The 18,661-nt window shown below is 48.3% G+C and overlaps 9 protein-coding genes across 9 annotated transcripts; 6 read left to right on the top strand and 3 right to left on the bottom strand.

Annotated features, from left to right (window-relative positions):
- Nucleotides 1–1,397: 1,397 nt before the first annotated feature.
- On the top strand, nt 1,398–3,515 carry N7500_003967 (uncharacterized protein; the record flags this gene model as incomplete). Its single annotated transcript, XM_056675113.1, has 3 exons — nt 1,398–1,945; nt 2,007–3,104; nt 3,149–3,515. The coding sequence occupies 3 exons, from the start codon at nt 1,398–1,400 to the stop codon at nt 3,513–3,515; spliced, it is 2,013 nt and encodes a 670-aa protein (XP_056535638.1).
- A 131-nt stretch (nt 3,516–3,646) lies between these two features.
- Nucleotides 3,647–4,060, top strand: N7500_003966 (uncharacterized protein; the record flags this gene model as incomplete). The annotated part of the gene is made up of 1 exon (XM_056675112.1): nt 3,647–4,060. The coding sequence occupies one exon, from the start codon at nt 3,647–3,649 to the stop codon at nt 4,058–4,060; it is 414 nt and encodes a 137-aa protein (XP_056535637.1).
- Nucleotides 4,061–4,735: 675 nt separating this feature from the next.
- N7500_003965 (Mitochondrial carrier protein) lies at nt 4,736–5,849 on the top strand (the record flags this gene model as incomplete). The annotated part of the gene is made up of 5 exons (XM_056675111.1): nt 4,736–4,780; nt 4,840–4,908; nt 4,956–5,099; nt 5,154–5,326; nt 5,384–5,849. 5 exons carry the CDS (start codon nt 4,736–4,738, stop codon nt 5,847–5,849), a joined length of 897 nt encoding a protein of 298 aa, XP_056535636.1.
- A 96-nt stretch (nt 5,850–5,945) lies between these two features.
- Nucleotides 5,946–6,593, bottom strand: N7500_003964 (uncharacterized protein; the record flags this gene model as incomplete). Its single annotated transcript, XM_056675110.1, has 1 exon — nt 5,946–6,593. One exon carries the CDS (start codon nt 6,591–6,593, stop codon nt 5,946–5,948), a length of 648 nt encoding a protein of 215 aa, XP_056535635.1.
- Nucleotides 6,594–7,060: 467 nt separating this feature from the next.
- N7500_003963 (DUF3716 domain-containing protein) lies at nt 7,061–8,224 on the bottom strand (the record flags this gene model as incomplete). The annotated part of the gene is made up of 3 exons (XM_056675109.1): nt 7,061–7,444; nt 7,714–8,042; nt 8,203–8,224. 3 exons carry the CDS (start codon nt 8,222–8,224, stop codon nt 7,061–7,063), a joined length of 735 nt encoding a protein of 244 aa, XP_056535634.1.
- A 938-nt stretch (nt 8,225–9,162) lies between these two features.
- N7500_003962 (Taurine catabolism dioxygenase TauD/TfdA) lies at nt 9,163–10,329 on the bottom strand (the record flags this gene model as incomplete). Its single annotated transcript, XM_056675108.1, has 1 exon — nt 9,163–10,329. One exon carries the CDS (start codon nt 10,327–10,329, stop codon nt 9,163–9,165), a length of 1,167 nt encoding a protein of 388 aa, XP_056535633.1.
- Nucleotides 10,330–10,836: 507 nt separating this feature from the next.
- On the top strand, nt 10,837–12,090 carry N7500_003961 (Major facilitator superfamily domain general substrate transporter; the record flags this gene model as incomplete). The annotated part of the gene is made up of 1 exon (XM_056675107.1): nt 10,837–12,090. The coding sequence occupies one exon, from the start codon at nt 10,837–10,839 to the stop codon at nt 12,088–12,090; it is 1,254 nt and encodes a 417-aa protein (XP_056535632.1).
- Nucleotides 12,091–12,642: 552 nt separating this feature from the next.
- N7500_003960 (acyl-CoA dehydrogenase family protein) lies at nt 12,643–14,014 on the top strand (the record flags this gene model as incomplete). The annotated part of the gene is made up of 2 exons (XM_056675106.1): nt 12,643–12,964; nt 13,017–14,014. 2 exons carry the CDS (start codon nt 12,643–12,645, stop codon nt 14,012–14,014), a joined length of 1,320 nt encoding a protein of 439 aa, XP_056535631.1.
- Nucleotides 14,015–15,330: 1,316 nt separating this feature from the next.
- Nucleotides 15,331–17,262, top strand: ilv3 (dihydroxy-acid dehydratase ILV3; the record flags this gene model as incomplete). The annotated part of the gene is made up of 3 exons (XM_056675105.1): nt 15,331–15,395; nt 15,450–16,843; nt 16,895–17,262. The coding sequence occupies 3 exons, from the start codon at nt 15,331–15,333 to the stop codon at nt 17,260–17,262; spliced, it is 1,827 nt and encodes a 608-aa protein (XP_056535630.1).
- Between the last annotated feature and the right edge of the window lie 1,399 nt (nt 17,263–18,661).

The raw sequence follows: 18,661 nt of genomic DNA, 5'->3' as shown, positions 1-18,661 counted from the left end.
CCTTCGTTATGCTCTCCCTTTTGCTATCGACTTGATCGCCGAGTAGATAGTGAAGGCGTGACCTGGCTGATCCTCCGTTTATGACTAGCTGTTTGATCTGTGTCGGAGCCGGAGGAGCTAGGTGACTACGATCGCGGTCGAACCTCCGAAGGTGTATAGCTCGTTTAAGATCGTGTAGGCACTCGACGGCCCTCTAAGGGATTCGGTAACGGAGATAACGGTGGTAATATATAGAAGGAGCCAGACTCTGGACTCGGAAATTCGGGCTTAGTGCTATCGGAATGGGGAATCTGCTGTAGCTCCTTTCCTGGGATTTATGAGCGTGCGGGGTCAAAGCTTGTTTGCCATGTATAGAGATCTGGGTGCGCTCGGTTTCCCCATTCTTGCCCCCGGATAGGTGAACGGAATGCCATCAAACAAAGGTATAACACCCTTGTAACAGAGGACTTCCACAGTTGGGAGGTGATATCGCTTTCTGGGGTCACTTCGCTGTGAGGATCACAGAAAAAGTAGTAGAGCGTGCTAGGCTGGTCGTGCGGAACACGGAGGAGAACACGGCTTAGCCTATTGGTCAGATATAAATATTCAAGTCCTTCCTGAATCATCATATGGTATTCTTGAACAATAGCAGAGTAGACGAGTCGCTCTGCATTGTGCTTCAACTTATCTCCCTGGTCGGTTGATATTTTATTGGATCTGACCATATCTTTCTATAGGTCCATTGGTCGAAGTCCCATGCGCAATATTGCAGAATGTATCTTGTGAGGCGGTTTGTACTCAACGGTTGTCAGAATAGTGGTCGAGTTACCGTCGACACGGTTTATATAGAACTGGTCAGGTCGTGGTTGACTTGTGCTCGGTAGTTCGTTTGTTATCAGAGTGTTCAGGGGCGTGCTCAATTTTACTCTGAGATCAAAAAGCGGCAAGAGGTGAGCACTAAAATGGAAGTGGAAAGGTTTCGATGGCCAGGCATTATCCGGTACATATGCAAAATACCACCTCGTTATCGGAGTATTAATAGATCGCACGGGGTGGGAGCCCACTAACCCCAGAGCCTAACCTATTCCAGCCCGCGAATGGGCTATGCTTGAGGCTCTTTAAGACCCACATCCTATCATAGGTGAAATATGCCCTTTGCCCGTGTACTAGATAAAGATTGCTACAACACAGAGATTTGAATTAGTACCACTACTACGAGGCTGTGTTATACGGGTTTATATGATCGGCATCGCTAGTGTTGACACTGATTTCCTCCTTGATTTCCGCCGAATTAGTTTGATAAATAAAGACAGTTAATTGCACTCAAGTTTTCATACTCCAGTGTATCCTGCCTCCCTCGCAGGCCTTACACCTGGGAACTGTAAGTCTTTACAAATCCACACTGGCCCGCTGGAATCATGTTCAGCTTCAACCGCCCAGATGACCCAGACGCAAACGAGAAGCCTAGTCTGCTCACGAGTTTTACACTCAAAGGATGGCTATCGAACAACAAAACGAAAACAGACCCAGATGATTCGAGTACAAACTCCCCTCATGGTCGCGCCTGGATCAAGGGTGTAGTGATATGCGCACGGGTTATTACGATCATTCTGGCCATAAATATCACCATGGCAATCACTGCCGTGGGCCTTGCCTATTCAAAGAATCGCGAACAAGATTTCTCCTTCGCGGCGGTATATACTGGAAAATGCTCCCTTGCTAAGAATTGGATGACGGGGCTACACCTTATAATCAATATCCTCAGCACGGTCTTGTTAGGAGCGAGTAACTACTGCATGCAATGTCTTGCGTCGCCGTCTCGGGCGCAAGTTGATAAAGCTCATAGCAAGCGCGTTTGGGTGCCTATTGGAGTCCCAAATATCTGGGGCTTGCTTTGGAGCGATCGGGGAAAGAGACAGCTGCTTGGGTGGATGTTGCTGGCTACCTCACTCCCAATTCATTTGATGTTGGTTTGGGTGCTGTTGATATTTTCAGTGGCCATGGCTAACCCAAATGATACTTTCTAGTTATAACTCCGCTATTTTCTTATCAAACAGCCCGACCGATTATACGGTCCTAATAGCACCCCCTGGTCCGATGAACGGAACTGGATCGGAGGGTTGGAATAGTTGCTTCAATGCTACCGTTGGCCTGGATATAGAAACAGTTAGGGCTGAGATGAGCCGTTCAGATCTGAAGAAACTTTCAGTGAAAGATTGCATTGATACTTTTGCGCAAGACTTTGTATCCGGGCAAAGGATGGTCATTTTGGTGACAGAGGATCCAATATCAGACGGTGAGCCTTTGGCATTCATGGGACTGACAGATCCCTTTGACTTCGATCATGTCGGCAGTTCCTTCTATACGATCAACAGGGGCTTTGATTGGATGTGTAGTGAAGAAGATGTCTGCAGCAAGGATTTTGTGCATGATATGGTGAAAGGGAAGGAATGGAACGTCCAGCCACTTACAGTGTATACTCTAGAGGCAGAGGTACAGGTGCCTACCGAGAATGGGTTCCAGAATCTTTCTTGGCCATTCTATCCTGAAGATTACCAGACTCCAGATATGGAACGCTTGAACGAAGTTCTGCAACAAGCTAGGCACGAGGGCGAGGTGCAAGCTGCACTCCATGATCCCTCGAGTTGGTCCAACGCTTCCTTCCCCGGAAATGTCACGGTCTTTCGATATTCGTTTCAATGTCCTGAGTATTCTGGACTCGGCAGAATGGAGCAGAAAGTTCGGATTAAGCACTGTTTGACAGTTCCTAAGGACGAGTCCTGCCGACTGATGTTTAGCCTGCCAATCTGCCTGGTTGTCATTATGTGTAACTTGATAAAACTCATCTGCGCGCTCTTGACCGCACGCGATGGTAGGGAGGAATTGTTCCTCACAGTCGGGGACGCGATCGCATCTTATTTAGCCTACCCAGATCCGACGACAGAGGGAAGCTGCCTGCTGTCTAGGTGGCTGGTCGGCAAAGGGTCTCAGGGCTGGCGCAGGAAGACGAAAAAGAATGACATGTTGGGTGCTCCATCACACTCAAACCTCCCACTTCAAATATCTCCCCGAAAACGATGGTTTCAAGCCGCAAGCACGAGACTATGGATCTCTACTATCACGCTGTGAGTCTGTCTGTTTAATGACTTGAATTATGCTAAAACCTCAGATTCGTCTGCATACTCGTCCTGAGCATCTTTGCCCTCGTCATTGCCTTTTCCTCGTCCGCCGATGTGTCTCGCGGAACGATCTGGGATAACACTATTGGCGAACCGCGCCCACAAAGTCTGATAAACATGCGTACTCCAGACGGCGTAATTGGAATATTCGTCATGATTCTCCTACCCAACGGACTACAGCTCTTCGTTTCAATCGCCTACTTCATGCTCAATGCTCTGATGACCGCTATGCTCGGAGCAGTGGAATACAACGACTACGCCCAAAATCGCAAACCGTTGCGCGTTTCCTGGCCCGCGGCGCCCAACGCTCCACGTACTATCTCTCACTACCGTATCGATACAGCTTCCCGCTCCTGATCGTCTCCGCGGTTCTACACTGGCTCGTCTCAGAAAGCCTATTTTTTGTACAGGTCATTTCCTTTGATATAAATGACGTGCGCTCTTCTGCCGCCGGTTTATCCACATGTGGTTATTCACCTCTTGCTATCATGTTCGCTATTATCGTTGGCGGCTCGCTATTTATCGTCGCGTTACTCCTGAGCCTGCGCCGCTTTAATTCTCCGATGCCACTGCTGATACAGTGTAGTGCAGCAATCAGCGCCGCCTGCCATCCGACGACATCTAGCATGGACGACACCGCTGACCACGCGCTTAAACCTGTGCAGTGGGGCGAGATTCCGGGAATCTACTCAGATCGAGGCCCGATGGTTTTTTCGCATCAGATTGAGAGTGATTATGATGCCGGTGGGGATAGGAGTGCCAATGAGGAGCTGCAACAGATGCTGCCGATCGCAGGTCCTAATGATTCGACTAGCACTGGTGCTGCGATAATGCAGCTGTATCATTGTACTTTTACGTCGGAGGATGTGTGTGAACCGAGGAAAGGGCGTGTCTATGCGTAACGCTTTTTCAGTTTTCTTTTTACTCAGACCAATGGCGATTTTCGCGTACAGCATAGTGAAACAGGAACAAAACTCGCGTGTGATCAATATTCCGCCGTGGTTCCTGCTGGCTGGTACTTTATCTTCCATTGCTATCCTTCCCTTTCTCGCGAGCAGGTTGCAGCCAAAGATGTCTTGAAAGTTGTGTCCTCTTCGGAGTCAATCCAGCGATTATTAAGGGTCTGACAGCATTGGAGCCCAACTAGTCAACTTCAGGGGGAGGATACGGGATAATAGGGTAGGTGCAGGCCATTATCTCGCATGCTAAATGGTAATCAAGATGGATGGGCTTCTTCTATCAACAAGGCTTCTTCTTCGAACATCATGCATCTTTGTCGGAGCCGCGAGAGACTAAAACGGCAGAGATGGCAAATAGGGCACCCATCAAGGCTTTTGAGTTCTTCATATGGTTGATTTTGCAATATGACACTGTGCTATTTCTTGGAATTTATTTTCGTAAAGCCTGCAAGACTCACGCTTTTGGCCAGTTGACTGACACATGCGATATGCTCGGCAACTCACCTTCCGTTCGCCCCTATTTCCCCAGGTGCATCGGGGGATCATGCTCCGATTCTTCCCACAGAATACACCACATATAAGTTCCATTCAACCGGTGGAAGCTGTTAACGTCCCATCATGCCTAAACCTGTTGCGTCAGTGCCCGAAACGCAAAATGCTAGGGTAATTCATTTCACCGGGGCATTGTGCACAAGTTAGGTACTCCAACTGACCTAGTCCAGTTTCATACGCCCCAGTGGGTGTCCCTTGTGGCCGGAGGAATCGCTGGTGGAGTGGAAGCAGCCACAACGGTCGGTTTCTTTAACACAACTCATTGCTCAGTCACTGATTATTGCAGTATCCATTTGAGTATTCAAAAACACGCGTTCAATTGTTGAACGACGGTGCTATTCGAACATCAAACCCTCTCAGTCTCATTGTCCAAGTTGCGAAACAGGAAGGTGTCGGTGCTTTGTACACAGGATGCTCAACCCTTGTCATCGTTGGTCTATTCACTGTGAACGAATATTGATACCATATTGATTGAAATCTATAGGGAACTACAGCAAAGGCCGCCGTCAGGTTCGTATCCTACGATACCATCCGTAATTCTCTTGCAGATGATCGCGGCGTTCTCTCAGCTGGGCGGGGGATGATCGCTGGAATGACCGCCGGCGCGGTAGAAAGTGTACTAGCAGTAACACCGACCGAGAGAATTAAAACAGCACTGTCGGTATCCCCTGCCATTTATGTTCGAAGGCCTTAAGCTGACCGATCTTGCCACAGAATTGATGATGCAAAAGGTGCTCGCCAATTTAAGTCGAGCATACACGCAGTTCAAGTGCTGGTGCAAAAACATGGTATCACCGAGCTTTATCGTGGTCTTGTCTCCACAATGATGAAACAATCTGCCACTTCTGCTGTTCGTATGGGAACATACAACGTCCTTAGAGAAGCCACCAAGGCCAGGGGCATCAAGCCAAACGTGTTCACGACGTTTGGCATCGGTGCGCTGGCAGGTGTAGTCACTGTCTACGCTACACAACCATTTGATACAATTAAGACACGTGCACAGGGTGTCCAAGGAGCTGGCATTGTTGAAGCTTCCCGGAGCGTGATTCGCGACTATGGAATCCGGGGATTTTGGAAGGGTAGCTCCATGAGGTTGGGTCGGCTGCTTCTGAGTGGTGGAATCGTGTTTTCTGTTTATGAAGAGGTAGTTGCCATTCTATCACCAGGGACGCGTCAATAGATTTCAATAACCGAGAAAGCGTATGCATTTGGCCATTTATAGACTAGGATATTCAGGCAGACTTTTCAATTGATAGTGAGTGATACATGCTCATGGTCACAGAACAGGGGTGGTATAAATCTCAATAGACGCTTCTTGCACGGTATTCCTCCAGCCAGGAAAGCGGGCCTGTGGCACAATCGAGATCCGGTCACCCGCTTGAAGATTTTGCATCCAGTGGAGTTTTTGGTCCCTCTGGTAGATAATCCGATGACACGTGGCTTCGCGTTTAGCATGAACATTGGTCGCCAGACGGAGGTTCTCATTTTTGGAAATATCAGGTCGACCCGGTGGCCTTTCAATAGCAAGGTCGAACCACGTCCAAGAATTTCTGAATGATCCATGATCTTCGCGATAACTGCTCCATCCTTGGTCATGGCTGCAGATGTTGATTCTTATCTCTTGAACGGGAAATCGCTCGCCTTGGATGGGCTCGGATGTCAAATATGGGGTTCGGTCGCGACAGTCGTTTTCAGCATAATCCATGGTGTCTTCTCTGTGGGTGGCAGACAATACCCAATATTCTGCGAAATCCAGAATGTCTAGGACGAGTTCAGATGGCAGCTTTTGTCGGAGAATGTTGAAACTCTCGACGGCATCTTCTGAGTTTCTTGGGTAGTAGGTCCTATATTCTTCACCAGAGAGTGAGGCTCCATTTTGAACCATATTTACATCCTCTGATGTTGTGGAGTACGAGGATCCCATAGCGACAAGAGGTGACGTGTGTACAAGGCCAGGGGCCCCCTCGGCCCGAACATGTTTTGGCTCGTGGCTTGGCATCGGACTGTGGCGAATCTGGCGATGTACAATAGGACAAGGCGTACTTAATGCGAAATCTCAATATTGAAATTAAGAATTCAAGTCTAGGGAGAAGCACATTTGTAGTACTTCAAGTAGAGATTTAAAAATCAATGTGCTTCTGAGAGCTCATCTACATATATATATCCAGAATTATGAAACATGAGGTTCCAGTCTCTTGGTCTCTTAAACCCCTAAATGATAGAAAATTAGATATTTCTAGTATACAAATAGCGATTCGACGTCAACGAGTTAAAAAAGTTCCATTGTGTTTCTCAATTCATCAAGGGTACTGAATCCTGCTGCTTCCTGTTTTGCTCTTCCCATACTCGCTTTCCCTGGTTTTCATTCCCGTGTAAGAGTGTCTGCTCCATTTACTCATGTCGCTCATTTCCCTCTTCCTCTTCCTCTTGTTTCCTTTCAGCTTCTGTCCCAACCTTCATATGCTTGAATCCAGCGAAGACATTTTCAGCACCAGAACCATCCTCGTTATCACTAGAAGAATCGATATGGCCAGTCTCGGTAAGGAATCTAGTAATTTTTGCGATATCGTGGTCGATGCGATGCTTGGCAGACTCCAACGAACGGAGAGCGATCCGCTTTTCGCGGTAGCCTTCCTTTGACCCCACGGTGGGATCGTCAAGGGGCGATGAATACCAAATCCTATCGTACTGCGGTCCTGTCAAGGAATGGGCTTTGGTAGATGACTTGTCATAAGTTCTACCGGTCTTTGAAGCAGGAGCATCGGTAGACTTTTCCTATTAGCAAGTTAATTAAGGAGCCCTTCTATATACCTGAATGTAGAACTAAAAATTGCCTGGGATCACGAACAATTGCTTTTCGTTTCTTGGTAGAGGTATGAGAGACATCTGGCGAGCTAAAAGGAACACATGGCAAACTTTGCATACTCTCCTGGACCCAACTTTGAAGTGCACCTCGTTTGAAGACACCTGAGCATGATCAGCATGAAGACGATAGAGGAGAATACAGGGAGAAATATACTGAAATTTTTACATCTGCGGCCCACCCAGTGACAATTCATGCAACTACCCTCGTACATCACCATGGGCACTCCGCTTATATTGTAAGCAAAAGCAACACATGACTTGAAGATGCCCCCGTGATTAAGACAGTACGAACATTCCTTTCCTTCTGGTGCCATGATTCCAAATTGTTGTCCAAGTGCTGAACTTCTTTGTATTCCAGTGACCAGATGTTGTGGGCCATCGGCCCAGTCAAGGGGCCTGTAAATGGAGGTCGGGGCTTCTGCAATATATCGCAGTATCCGGCCGTGAGAGCCTCCTCCGTTGAACTGGCTTGGGTCAACATTACCCTCATCAGTGAGGCCTATCATCTCTATCAAAAGTTTAGAATCCTGCCTAAAATGGTTCAAGATAAACATACTGCCATTGGAAGAAGCAACATGGCCAGTCAAACCTCTTTGCTGTAAGGCTGCATAATATCGAGTGAGTATTGACAGTTATCATTTTGGTTTGTCTATCTGAATTCTTTTTACCTTCACCTTCCTCTGAGGACATGCTGAGAAAGTCTCAAACGACCAATAACTCGCCAGGAAGTCTTATTGTGTGGGCTTAAAGCCTTGGAAGGAAAGTGGAAGAGCGGAGGATCCCAGGTAGATGCGAAAGGAAAGAAAGCTGAAGTCATAACCTCATCAGAATGAGCTATTTTATATGTACCGCCTGGATACCTTTGTCCGCATGATTAGTGCTATTTGCATCAGCTCTTGGATGTAGCAACAAACAATCCACTTCATAGCACATTGCCTGCAAGTGGTGGGTGTTTACTAAGACAGGCTTACCTCCAGGGCTCACGCCGCTCTGCACCCTCCTACGTATAAGCAATACCCCATACGGAATTCTTTACCCCAAAGCCAAGATCATTGGGCTGGATAAATTTGTATGGAGTCAATGAGAGGTAATATCCTTTTACAGTCCTTCGAGATCGAATCCACCATAGCTTGAATAACAACACGTAGGATACATATCTATCTATCTATCGATGGTAGCATCACTTTATTCGGACGCTGGTTTTCTATAGACAGCGAAGCTACAGTAAAAAGCATTCCAGTGGGGGCGTGAAACCTTGGAAGCCACAGTATTTGGGCTTAATGTGGTAAAAGTCATGCATATCTCGCCGATGTGCTTTGCACCCCTTTCCAAAATCTCCTATGAATAATCCCACTCTCCATGTAGTTGATATCGAGAATATAGGCGCGATGATAAACTTTCGATCATTCCGAAGCCAAAGCTTCGTTTATAAAGAGCACAATAAGCCAACTGAACGGTTGCTATAGCCCGGATTCATGATAGATATGAAGGAACACAGAAGGCACTACTTGGAAACCCAGCACGAAGAGACCAGATATAGATTCATACAAATAGTCACAAGTCAGACGGTCCCCAGATTGCGTACACTGACCAGTATTGTGCAACTCTCCTCCCAAAGAAGAGTGATTTCAATCCAGTGCTTGAACAACTTGCGCCCAGTCCCCAAATCCGTAAGCCCCCGGCACGCTTTCACCATCGAATAGACTTGCCATGATCACCCGATCAGATTGCTCCCCTTGCCATGGCTCTCTACCATGTTGAGCTATGATGTTATCATAAACCAATACGTCACCTTCCTGCCAACGATGTAGAACCCGAATCTCATCTGTAATCTTCGCCAGGTGGGCGAGATACCTGTCAGGAATAGGCGTCCCATCCCCGAAGAGCTGCTGGGTGACCTTCTTGCGTGCCTCGGTATCAAACTGCGTACGTTTCCAGTAGGCTGCCAGCCCAGTGAAAAGAGTCGGCAGGTTTGTACCGGGTTGTGTTCGAATGACAGGGAGCCGGTGGGTCAAGACGAGGCCGTCATCAGTCCACTCCCATGTTGTATGCTCCCCTCTGCCGTAGCGGGTAATCTGGGCCTCGATCTTCCGGCGTTTTGTCTCTTCGTCATCGCCGTCTTGAATTTCTTTGCCAAAGGCCTGCTTCAGCGTGGATCCCCCTTCATACTGCTTCTCCGCTCGGTAGGTCACTTTGCTAAGGATTCCTTTCTCCGCTAATTTAGTGATAAATTCCGGAATTTCTTGCTGTGCGCGATTGAATAATTCCAACGAAGAAGAAATCGGTGACTCCCCTCCCTTGGACGGTGCATGGTGCCCATAGAAAAATATATACTCGGGCGCATGTGGTACCTGTGGCGACTCGTTGTGGCTATATATCAAGACCTCCTTGGGCGCCTCGTTGGCGGGCGCGACATTTGGCGCAAGCAGCGGCCTGTCGACTACAATGCCAATAATCTCATGGGGTTTATAGCCGAATGCATGCGCGAATTTGCTGAAGTCTTCCGCGTTATGGATGGGTAGATCGCGAAACAGCAGCGTGCCATGCCTTGCGAGCTTCTTGGTCAAAATGCCGTCTTTCTCTTGGAGAGCCTTGATTGTCTCGACCACCGCATCGAGGGTTGCCTTGGCGTCGGCCTCGGTGGGTCGCAATGCAAGCGGGATAACTGTGTTCTTGGGATGCGGAGGTCCAAGAATGCGTTGGTTGGAAGTTGGGAGGTCAAAGGATTCAAATTTCACGACAGAGTCCTTCAACTGAAGCGTGCTGATTTGCAGCTCTTCGGTAGTTGTCGCCATCTTTTGCTTCAAATGTGAGATGGGTGAGCTACAGTTCCAGCGCAAGGAGTACATTTGTAGTTAAATGCACGACCCCTCACAAATGCCGAGATGGCGGAATCTTATTGGATCGCCTTGACTTGATTCGTGATACAAGACACCTTCTACGCCCATTATGGCCTCATCATCAATTGCCGATCGATAACGCGATTGTGCCATGTGCATATAGTGTTACGTGCTAGTCTGGGCATACCGATAAACAGGATAGACGAGGACTCTCAAGTATAAAATCAACTCACTAGGTCCTGGGTATGACAGGGATTACAGCTGCAGTGATTTCAACTGCACTCACACACAATCATTATGTCAACACCTTCAGTAGATTCTGAAGACAAAGCCAATGTATCGACAACTGTGGAAAGCCAAGATGAACACCCACCGCCGCGCCCCAAATTCTTTTACAGTACAATTTTTCAAATCCTGGTCGTAGGATTATGTGCATTCTGCGCGCCAGGGATATGGAGTGCAATGAATGGTTTGGGTGTGGGCGGATCCCAGAGCCCAGATTTGGTCAACACGGCCAACGCCTTACTATACGCATTGATGACAGTGACCTGTTTCGCAGGTCCATTTATCACAAACGCGATCGGTTTTCGCTGGACCCTGACCCTGGGTTCACTTGGATACCCACTTTACGCAGCGGGTTTGTATCTGAACAATCGCACTGGCGCAACATGGCTTGTCTATCTCGGTTGTGTCACTTGCGGCATCAGCGCTGGATTCTTTTGGAGTGTTGAGGGCGCTGTAGCGACGGGGTATCCGGAGCAACACAAGCGTGGTCGCTACATTGCCACCTGGTTCACGTTCCGCAATTTTGGAAACATTATCGGTGGTGCCGTATCTTTGGCGATCAACCACAGCGTCAATCACCGCGGCCAGGTCGGATACCAGACATATCTCGCGTTTATCGCCATCCAATGTCTCGGACTAGTCATTGGGCCCCTCTTATCAAACCCCGAAAAAGTGCAAAGAGACGATGGAACGCGTATTGAGGCCCCCCGTGGCATCCACTGGCGGAAAGAGCTCGAGGTGATGTGGCGGCTGGCAAGGAGTAGATCAATCTTGCTCCTTGTCCCGCTATTCTGGTATTTTGGGTGGATCCAGGCATATCCTGGTACTTATCTTGCGACCTACTTCACCGTTCGCGCTCGCGCACTCGGAAGCTTCATGTCGGCAGTGGTGGGAACTCTGGCGACTTGGTTGGGTGGGTCGTTAGTGGATCTTCCTTGGTTGAAAAATCGAAAGCATAGAGCAATTGTCACATTCATCTTGATTGCGCTCATGAACAGTGCGACGTGGATCTGGGCGGTCATTATACAGAACGAATATCGACACACCAACCCTGTGTTGGACTGGGGGGATCAGCGGACTTTCGGTCGTGGCTTCGGCCTGTATCTCTTTGAGCGTATCAGTCTGGGCTTGGTCGAAAATTATATTTACTGGTGTATCGGAAACTTGTCGGATTCACCGGGTGACCAAATTCGATACAGCTCATTGCTTCGGGGGATCGAAACCGCTGCGGTTGCAGTTGGATTTGGCGTTCAGGCCGTGCCGACAGTGTTGATTGCAACGGCGAGTATTAATCTCGGCTTGTGGTTCATCGTCTTGCCTTTCAGTTATTATGCCACTCTTCAAGTCGTTCGAAAGTTCGAGTTGTTGGAGAAAAGAAAGCAGAGTCCTGGTGGAAGTGACATAGTGGCCGAACAGGTGGCTGAACGATGAACGCCCTCACCTCTTCCTAGATTTCATTGGTTATTTTTTCATCCTTATTCAAACACAAAAATATATATTCAAAGTTCCGATGGTTGCGTCGTGTTCTTAATGGTTCTCGAGAATGTTTGGCACTGGAACCAGCGATATGCTCACAGGGCCCTGCTGCCTGCAAGAGATTAAATTCTCTTGCAAACACTAGAGCACCTGTTTGCTCATCTCGTTTGGCGGTCCTAGTAGAGAAGAAGAGTATGAGAGCCATGAGGCTTCAGTACAGCCTGCAGATCAAATTAGAAATGTTGGGCTCTATGTTCTTCCATACACCCAAGTGCATTCAGGGCATTCAGTTCGGCTACTTGAACTTGGTCGAAATTAATGAGCAATGTATCAAGGGAAAAAATGTAACCTGTCAAGTAAAAACGCTTTCATTTGACCGAGGCCGAAGACTCCGTAGATCGAGAATGCCAAGACAGCGAGTCGGCTATATGAGCAACCTACTCTGTAGAATCGTATATATTCGATTCACGAAGATTCTCCTAATAATCTTTATACATATTTGCAACCATGTATCGATCACAGATTCCACGCGCTCTGCGATCACAACGGCTTGGACTGCTGCGTGGTTTATGTCGAACGGCAGTGTCCCCTCAATGTCGCGCTGCATTCTCCACTTCAGGGCGGCGCGACATCATGGGAATGACGGGCTTTACGGATGAACAGCTTACAGTCCGTGAAGCGATCTCGCATATTTGTTCCAAGTTCCCCAATACATATTGGCAGGAGCATGATCAACAAGAAAAAGATCCGAAGGAATTCCATGCTGCATTGGCTAAGGATGGATGGCTTGGAATTGCTTTACCCGAATCCCTTGGAGGCGCTGGTTTAGGTAAAGTTCTGCCGAGTAATAATTCCCATGTCAATCTCTAACGTTCTGTCAGGTATCTCCGAAGCCACAATGATGATGCAGACTATCACACAATCTGGCGCAGGCATGGCCGGTGCTCAAGCCATTCACGCTAATGTCTATGCAACACAGCCATTGGCCAAGTTTGGAACCAAGGAACAGCTAGAAACAACCATTCCAAATATTATCAACGGTACATGGCGCACATGTTTCGGTGTCACGGAGCCAAACACTGGCCTTGAAACTCTCAAGCTCAAAACCTTGGCTAGCAAAACTGCTGACGGATATTCGGTCACCGGCCAGAAGATCTGGATTACGTGTGCGCAAGTGGCATCAAAGATGATACTTCTCGCCCGAACCACGCCTCTCGAAGATGTCAAGAAGACCAGCGAGGGTCTCTCCCTGTTTTGTATCGACATCGACCGTGAAACCCCTGGTCTCGATTTGCGTAAGATCAAGAAGATGGGTGGGCGCGCTGTGGATGCCAACGAGGTCTTCTTTGATAATTTTAAGATTCCTGCAAACACGTTAATTGGAAATGAGAACCAAGGGTTCAAAATTATCCTCCACGGAATGAACGCAGAGCGATGCCTTTTGGCCGGTGAGGCACTCGGACTTGGCTATGCCGCTTTGGAGAAGGCCTCGCAGTATGCCAAAGACCGGGTGGTCTTTGGACGGTCAATTGGCCAGAACCAGGGTGTGGCGCATCCATTGGCTGATGCGTTCATGAAGCTGGAGGCGGCGAAGCTGGCTACCTACCACGCAGCACGTCTTTATGACACCAATGATGGATCGGTGCCTTTCCATGAAATTGGTGTTGCGTGCAACAGTGCCAAGTATCTTGCTGCAGAGGCTGCCTTCACGGCGTGTGAGCGGGCAGTTCTGGCGCATGGTGGTATGGGATATGCGGTTGAGTACGATGTCGAACGATATATGCGTGAATGTTTTGTACCTCGTATTGCGCCTGTGAGTCGGGAGATGATCCTGAATTATGTGAGCGAGAAGGTACTTGATCTACCTAGAAGCTACTAGGCATTATCTGTACAATAGATGAGAGAATCAACCGCCCATTGCGCTGTCAAATTTTGATTGAATTGGCGAAAACGAAATGACCAGAAGCTTTTCCCACCTATATACCGAAACACCAGTCTTATGAAAGAAGATTTTGATCTCGCTACATTACATGGCCTGCTGAACACTAATTAATACAAAGATTCTGCGAAGCGTGATGTTTAGACATACAGCATGGGAACTATACAAAGCATGTATTGAAGGACATAGTTCTTGCAAATTGATATTCAGGACTAGTATCACCCACTATAGATATTCTTGATCAATCATTTATACGTAAGATACAATCCATAACGGTAATATACATAGAATCATAGAGAAACACAGGATCTATAGACTCTAATACCTTCCAGAGTATACGGAAGAGATTCAGAGTTAAACCAATCCCAATAGTGTTAAGTGCTATCGACTGACTGGGATTCTCAATAGGAAAGAACGTGCTATTTGGGGAAGTTATTCATTAAAGGCTTATTTAGAAAGTGATGGTGCTCGTACTTGATCCTGATCATGTATCTAAAACAAAATATACCATATAACCTTTTTCGACATCCACTGGTCGGATTTCATTTAGAGATACGAATATACACTTATATGGCAATTCCAACTCTGAATTCTGAATTAAAGCATACAATTAGCAGAAGCGTTAGAGTATAGCGTTTTTAAGACGCTCGCTGAACCCCCTGAATAGGCTATGATAAGGGCCATACAGGCCCCCACGAAAGGGCTATGGGTGAGGCTTCGGGCCCGGGGGTCCGGGCCCATTTCTGGGCTTTGCGGAAGTCTCGGACTCAACCCTGTTATCCAAAATCATCAATCCACACTAGAACCCAGTGCCCTCCACAATGTACATCAACACGTTCAAGACCTATCTCAGATGCTAGATCGTTACCAGTCTTCATATAAGTGACATTTAGCGTTCTTATTGGCATAAGCCTGACCTCGCATATTAGGGATCTGCCAATGAAGCAAGAAGGCCGATCTCGGTTTGTTAACTACAGTCTTCAATTTAACAATGCTTCAGTCCATATAGAAGGCGCATTAAGGCATCTGTGATATGCTGAGAGGTTCCTAATACCAAACGTGAAAATGCCTTTCCTCAGCTGACAACCAGGCGCACACAATTGGCGGGGAGGTCTCACTCTTCTCCGGTTTCATTCTTGAACCGGCGGACCCACTTTCTTGAGCTTCCGCCTTTTATTTCCTGTCCCCCTCTGTTCTCCAGACTTTCACTCAAATTGCTGTATCTGGGTGTGATTTTTGCAAATCATACTCTCATCATGCTTCCCCAAACTCGGGCACGTATGCCCGCTGCTCTCCGGGCCTTGTCCCGGTCTAACCCTGCGTGAGTTGATTTGGGTCACGTCAATTGCTTCTGTCACTAACTTCTTCTCTCCAGTCGGGCTCTCTCAACCACTCTCCCGCGCTTCCAGAATGACGATAAGGCCCTCAACAAGGTGTCCCGCACCATCACCCAGCCCAAGTCACAGGGTGCTTCCCAGGCAATGCTGTACGCAGTCGGTTTGAAGGAGGCCGATATGAACAAGGCCCAGGTCGGAATTTCGTCAGTGTGGTTCAACGGCAACCCCTGCAACATGCATTTGCTTGACCTCAACAACAAGGTCCGCCAGGGTGTCCAGGATCAGGATTTGATTGGCTTCCAGTTCAACACCGTCGGTGTCAGTGATGCAATCAGTATGGGTACCCCCGGTATGCGTTACTCTCTGCAGAGTCGTGACCTTATTGCCGATTCCGTCGAGACCGTCATGGGTGGACAATGGTACGACGCCAACATCAGTATTCCCGGATGTGACAAGAATATGCCCGGTGTTCTGATGGCTATGGGCCGTGTCAACCGCCCCAGTCTGATGGTCTACGGTGGAACCATCAAGCCCGGCTGCGCTGCTACCCAGAACAACGCTGATATCGATATCGTGTCTGCCTTCCAGGCCTACGGTCAATTCCTTACCAAGGAAATCACCGAGCCCCAGCGCTTTGACGTCATCCGCCACGCCTGCCCCGGCGAGGGAGCTTGTGGTGGTATGTACACTGCCAACACCATGGCTTCCGCCATTGAGACCATGGGTATGACTCTTCCTGGTTCATCCTCCAACCCGGCCAACTCCCAGGCCAAGTACCTCGAGTGTCTCGCAGCTGGTGGTGCCATCAAGAGGCTCCTCGCTGAGGACATTCGCCCTCGCGACATTCTTACCCGCCAGGCCTTTGAGAACGCCATGGTTGTTGTCAACATCACCGGTGGATCGACCAACGCTGTGCTGCACTTGATTGCCATCGCTGACTCAGTCGGCATCAAGCTCACCATCGATGACTTCCAGGCTGTGTCCGATCGCATTCCCTTCCTGGCTGATCTCAAGCCCTCTGGCAAGTACGTCATGGCCGATCTCCACGCTGTTGGTGGTACCCCGGCACTTCTGAAGCTTCTTCTCAAGGAGGGTCTTATTGATGGCTCCGGTATGACCGTTACTGGTGAGACCATGGCCCAGAACTTGGAGAAGCTCCCTGGCTTCCCCGAGGACCAGAAGATCATCCGCCCCTTCTCCAACCCTATCAAGAAGACTGGTCACATTCAGATCCTCCGCGGCTCTCTCGCTCCTGGTGGCAGTGTCGGCAAGATTACCGGCAAGGAGGGCATGGCTTTCACCGGAAAGGCCCGCGTGTTCGACAGTGAGGATGACTTCATCGCCGCTCTGGAGCGTGGTGAAATCAAGAAGGAGGAGAAGACCGTTGTTGTCATCCGCTACTGCGGTCCTAAGGGTGGCCCTGGAATGCCTGGTACGTGCAATGGATCTAATACAATGAAACATAATGCTAACAGTATTATAGAAATGCTCAAGCCCTCTGGTGCCCTCATGGGTTACGGTCTCGGTCAATCTTGTGCCCTCATCACCGATGGTCGTTTCTCCGGCGGTTCCCACGGTTTCTTGATTGGCCACATTGTCCCTGAGGCTGCTGTTGGTGGTCCCATCGGTCTTGTCAACGACGGCGATATCATTACCATCGATGCCGAGAAGCGTGTCCTTGATGTCGAGCTCACCGACGCCGAGTTCGCCGACCGCAAACAGAAGTGGGAAGCTCGCAAGGCTGCTGGCGATCTCCCTGAGACTGGTCTTACCATGCGTGGTACTCTCGGCAAGTATGCCAGAACCGTTCAGGATGCCAGTAAGGGCTGTATCACTGATGCTGTAGAGTAAATATTTTCTTTGGCTTGTTTTTTTTTTCATCTCGGGCCCTGTCTAGAACACAAAAGCGATTCCTTGTTTTGGGGCTGTCTTATACATGATATCATTTGGAATAATACTTTCTTTCTTGTTCAATTCGCTTCCCTTTGGTGAATTCCATTTCATCTTAGGCTCTCTGGTTATATTGCTGTACATCATTGTAAGTCACAGTCACATAATCTCAGCCTGTTAGTTGTTGAGTGCGGCCGCGCGCTAATCTGTGATTGAACTTGACCAATCGAGGTCTCTAACCATCAGGGCTTGTCTGTTAGGTCGTATGACATGCCGGGCTTCCCTCGTAGGGGCAGACACATGGGGATTGAGCTAATTCTTGTTATCATTTCCTGGCCCCGAGAGACCGATGTTGATATCTGGCTATATATATGCCCTTTTGGTCGGTTTCTAATACCGAGAGTCGATTGTAGAACACAAGCTGGGATCCATCACTCCACTACATATATCTATCCCTTGGGTGCCCCGCATATCACACGGGGTGTTAGTGATATAGTCTATCCCATCACTTCTCCCTTAGAATGTTAACACACGATATAATTTACCAGCAGGTCTCAACCTTCTACGTGGATCATCTGAAAACATCCAAGTGCCACTTGAACGCGGCGTCCGCTTTATTATCTCCCCTAACTTTTCCAATGCCAAAGATGAGCCCTCAATCTTCCGTTGCCTGTGTACGGTCGAACCATCACTTTTCCAACATCGGAGACGACTATATCGTACTGCATAGATGTTTATTCACCTCTCGATAGTATTACTCCCCCCTATGGCTCTCTTTTCTCTGGCATATCTGGCCGAGTCCGAAAGTTGCCCGTAAGATCCAGGGTCCATGCCTACCGTGATCTTCTCGCCCCTTCTCGGCAGCATCGTGAACCCATGAGTGCCATCGCCGTGACTCCGAATTATAGAATGCTATCGAAAATCAGCAGCCCCCCTTGTGTGATGCTTCCTTCCTAGGATCAATTACCGAGAGGTTCTTCAATGACCGGATACACTCTCTGATTTGTACTTTGACAAAATCGACGGATAGTCTGGAAGGATTACTTTCGGATGACCAGTCCATAGTTGGTAATATGAAGTGAATGCTGCACGCTTCGTGGAATTGACAAAAGCCTAAAATTGCAGAGTCGAGAACCTGAAATTTGGGCCGTACCAGGCAAAATCAACAGCATCACGAATCTTCTTGGATTTAAATAGAAAGTGCGAGGTATAAAAAACAGTCACGTCGACGCAACAGTCGGACTATAGTTGATATGTTTCTATTTTGGCAAAGTTCTCACAGCACCTTTCAATATTGAAGTTGTATATATTCATCATAGCGGCCCTACAGAAAACGCTCCACGGACATCGGTACGCTGTC

This window comes from Penicillium coprophilum (genome assembly GCF_028826855.1).
Source record: "Penicillium coprophilum strain IBT 35676 chromosome Unknown utg000002l_segment0_segment1, whole genome shotgun sequence".
In the NCBI taxonomy this organism is placed as follows: Eukaryota; Fungi; Ascomycota; class Eurotiomycetes; order Eurotiales; family Aspergillaceae; genus Penicillium; species Penicillium coprophilum.
This window is presented reverse-complemented; position numbering and strand designations above follow the sequence as displayed.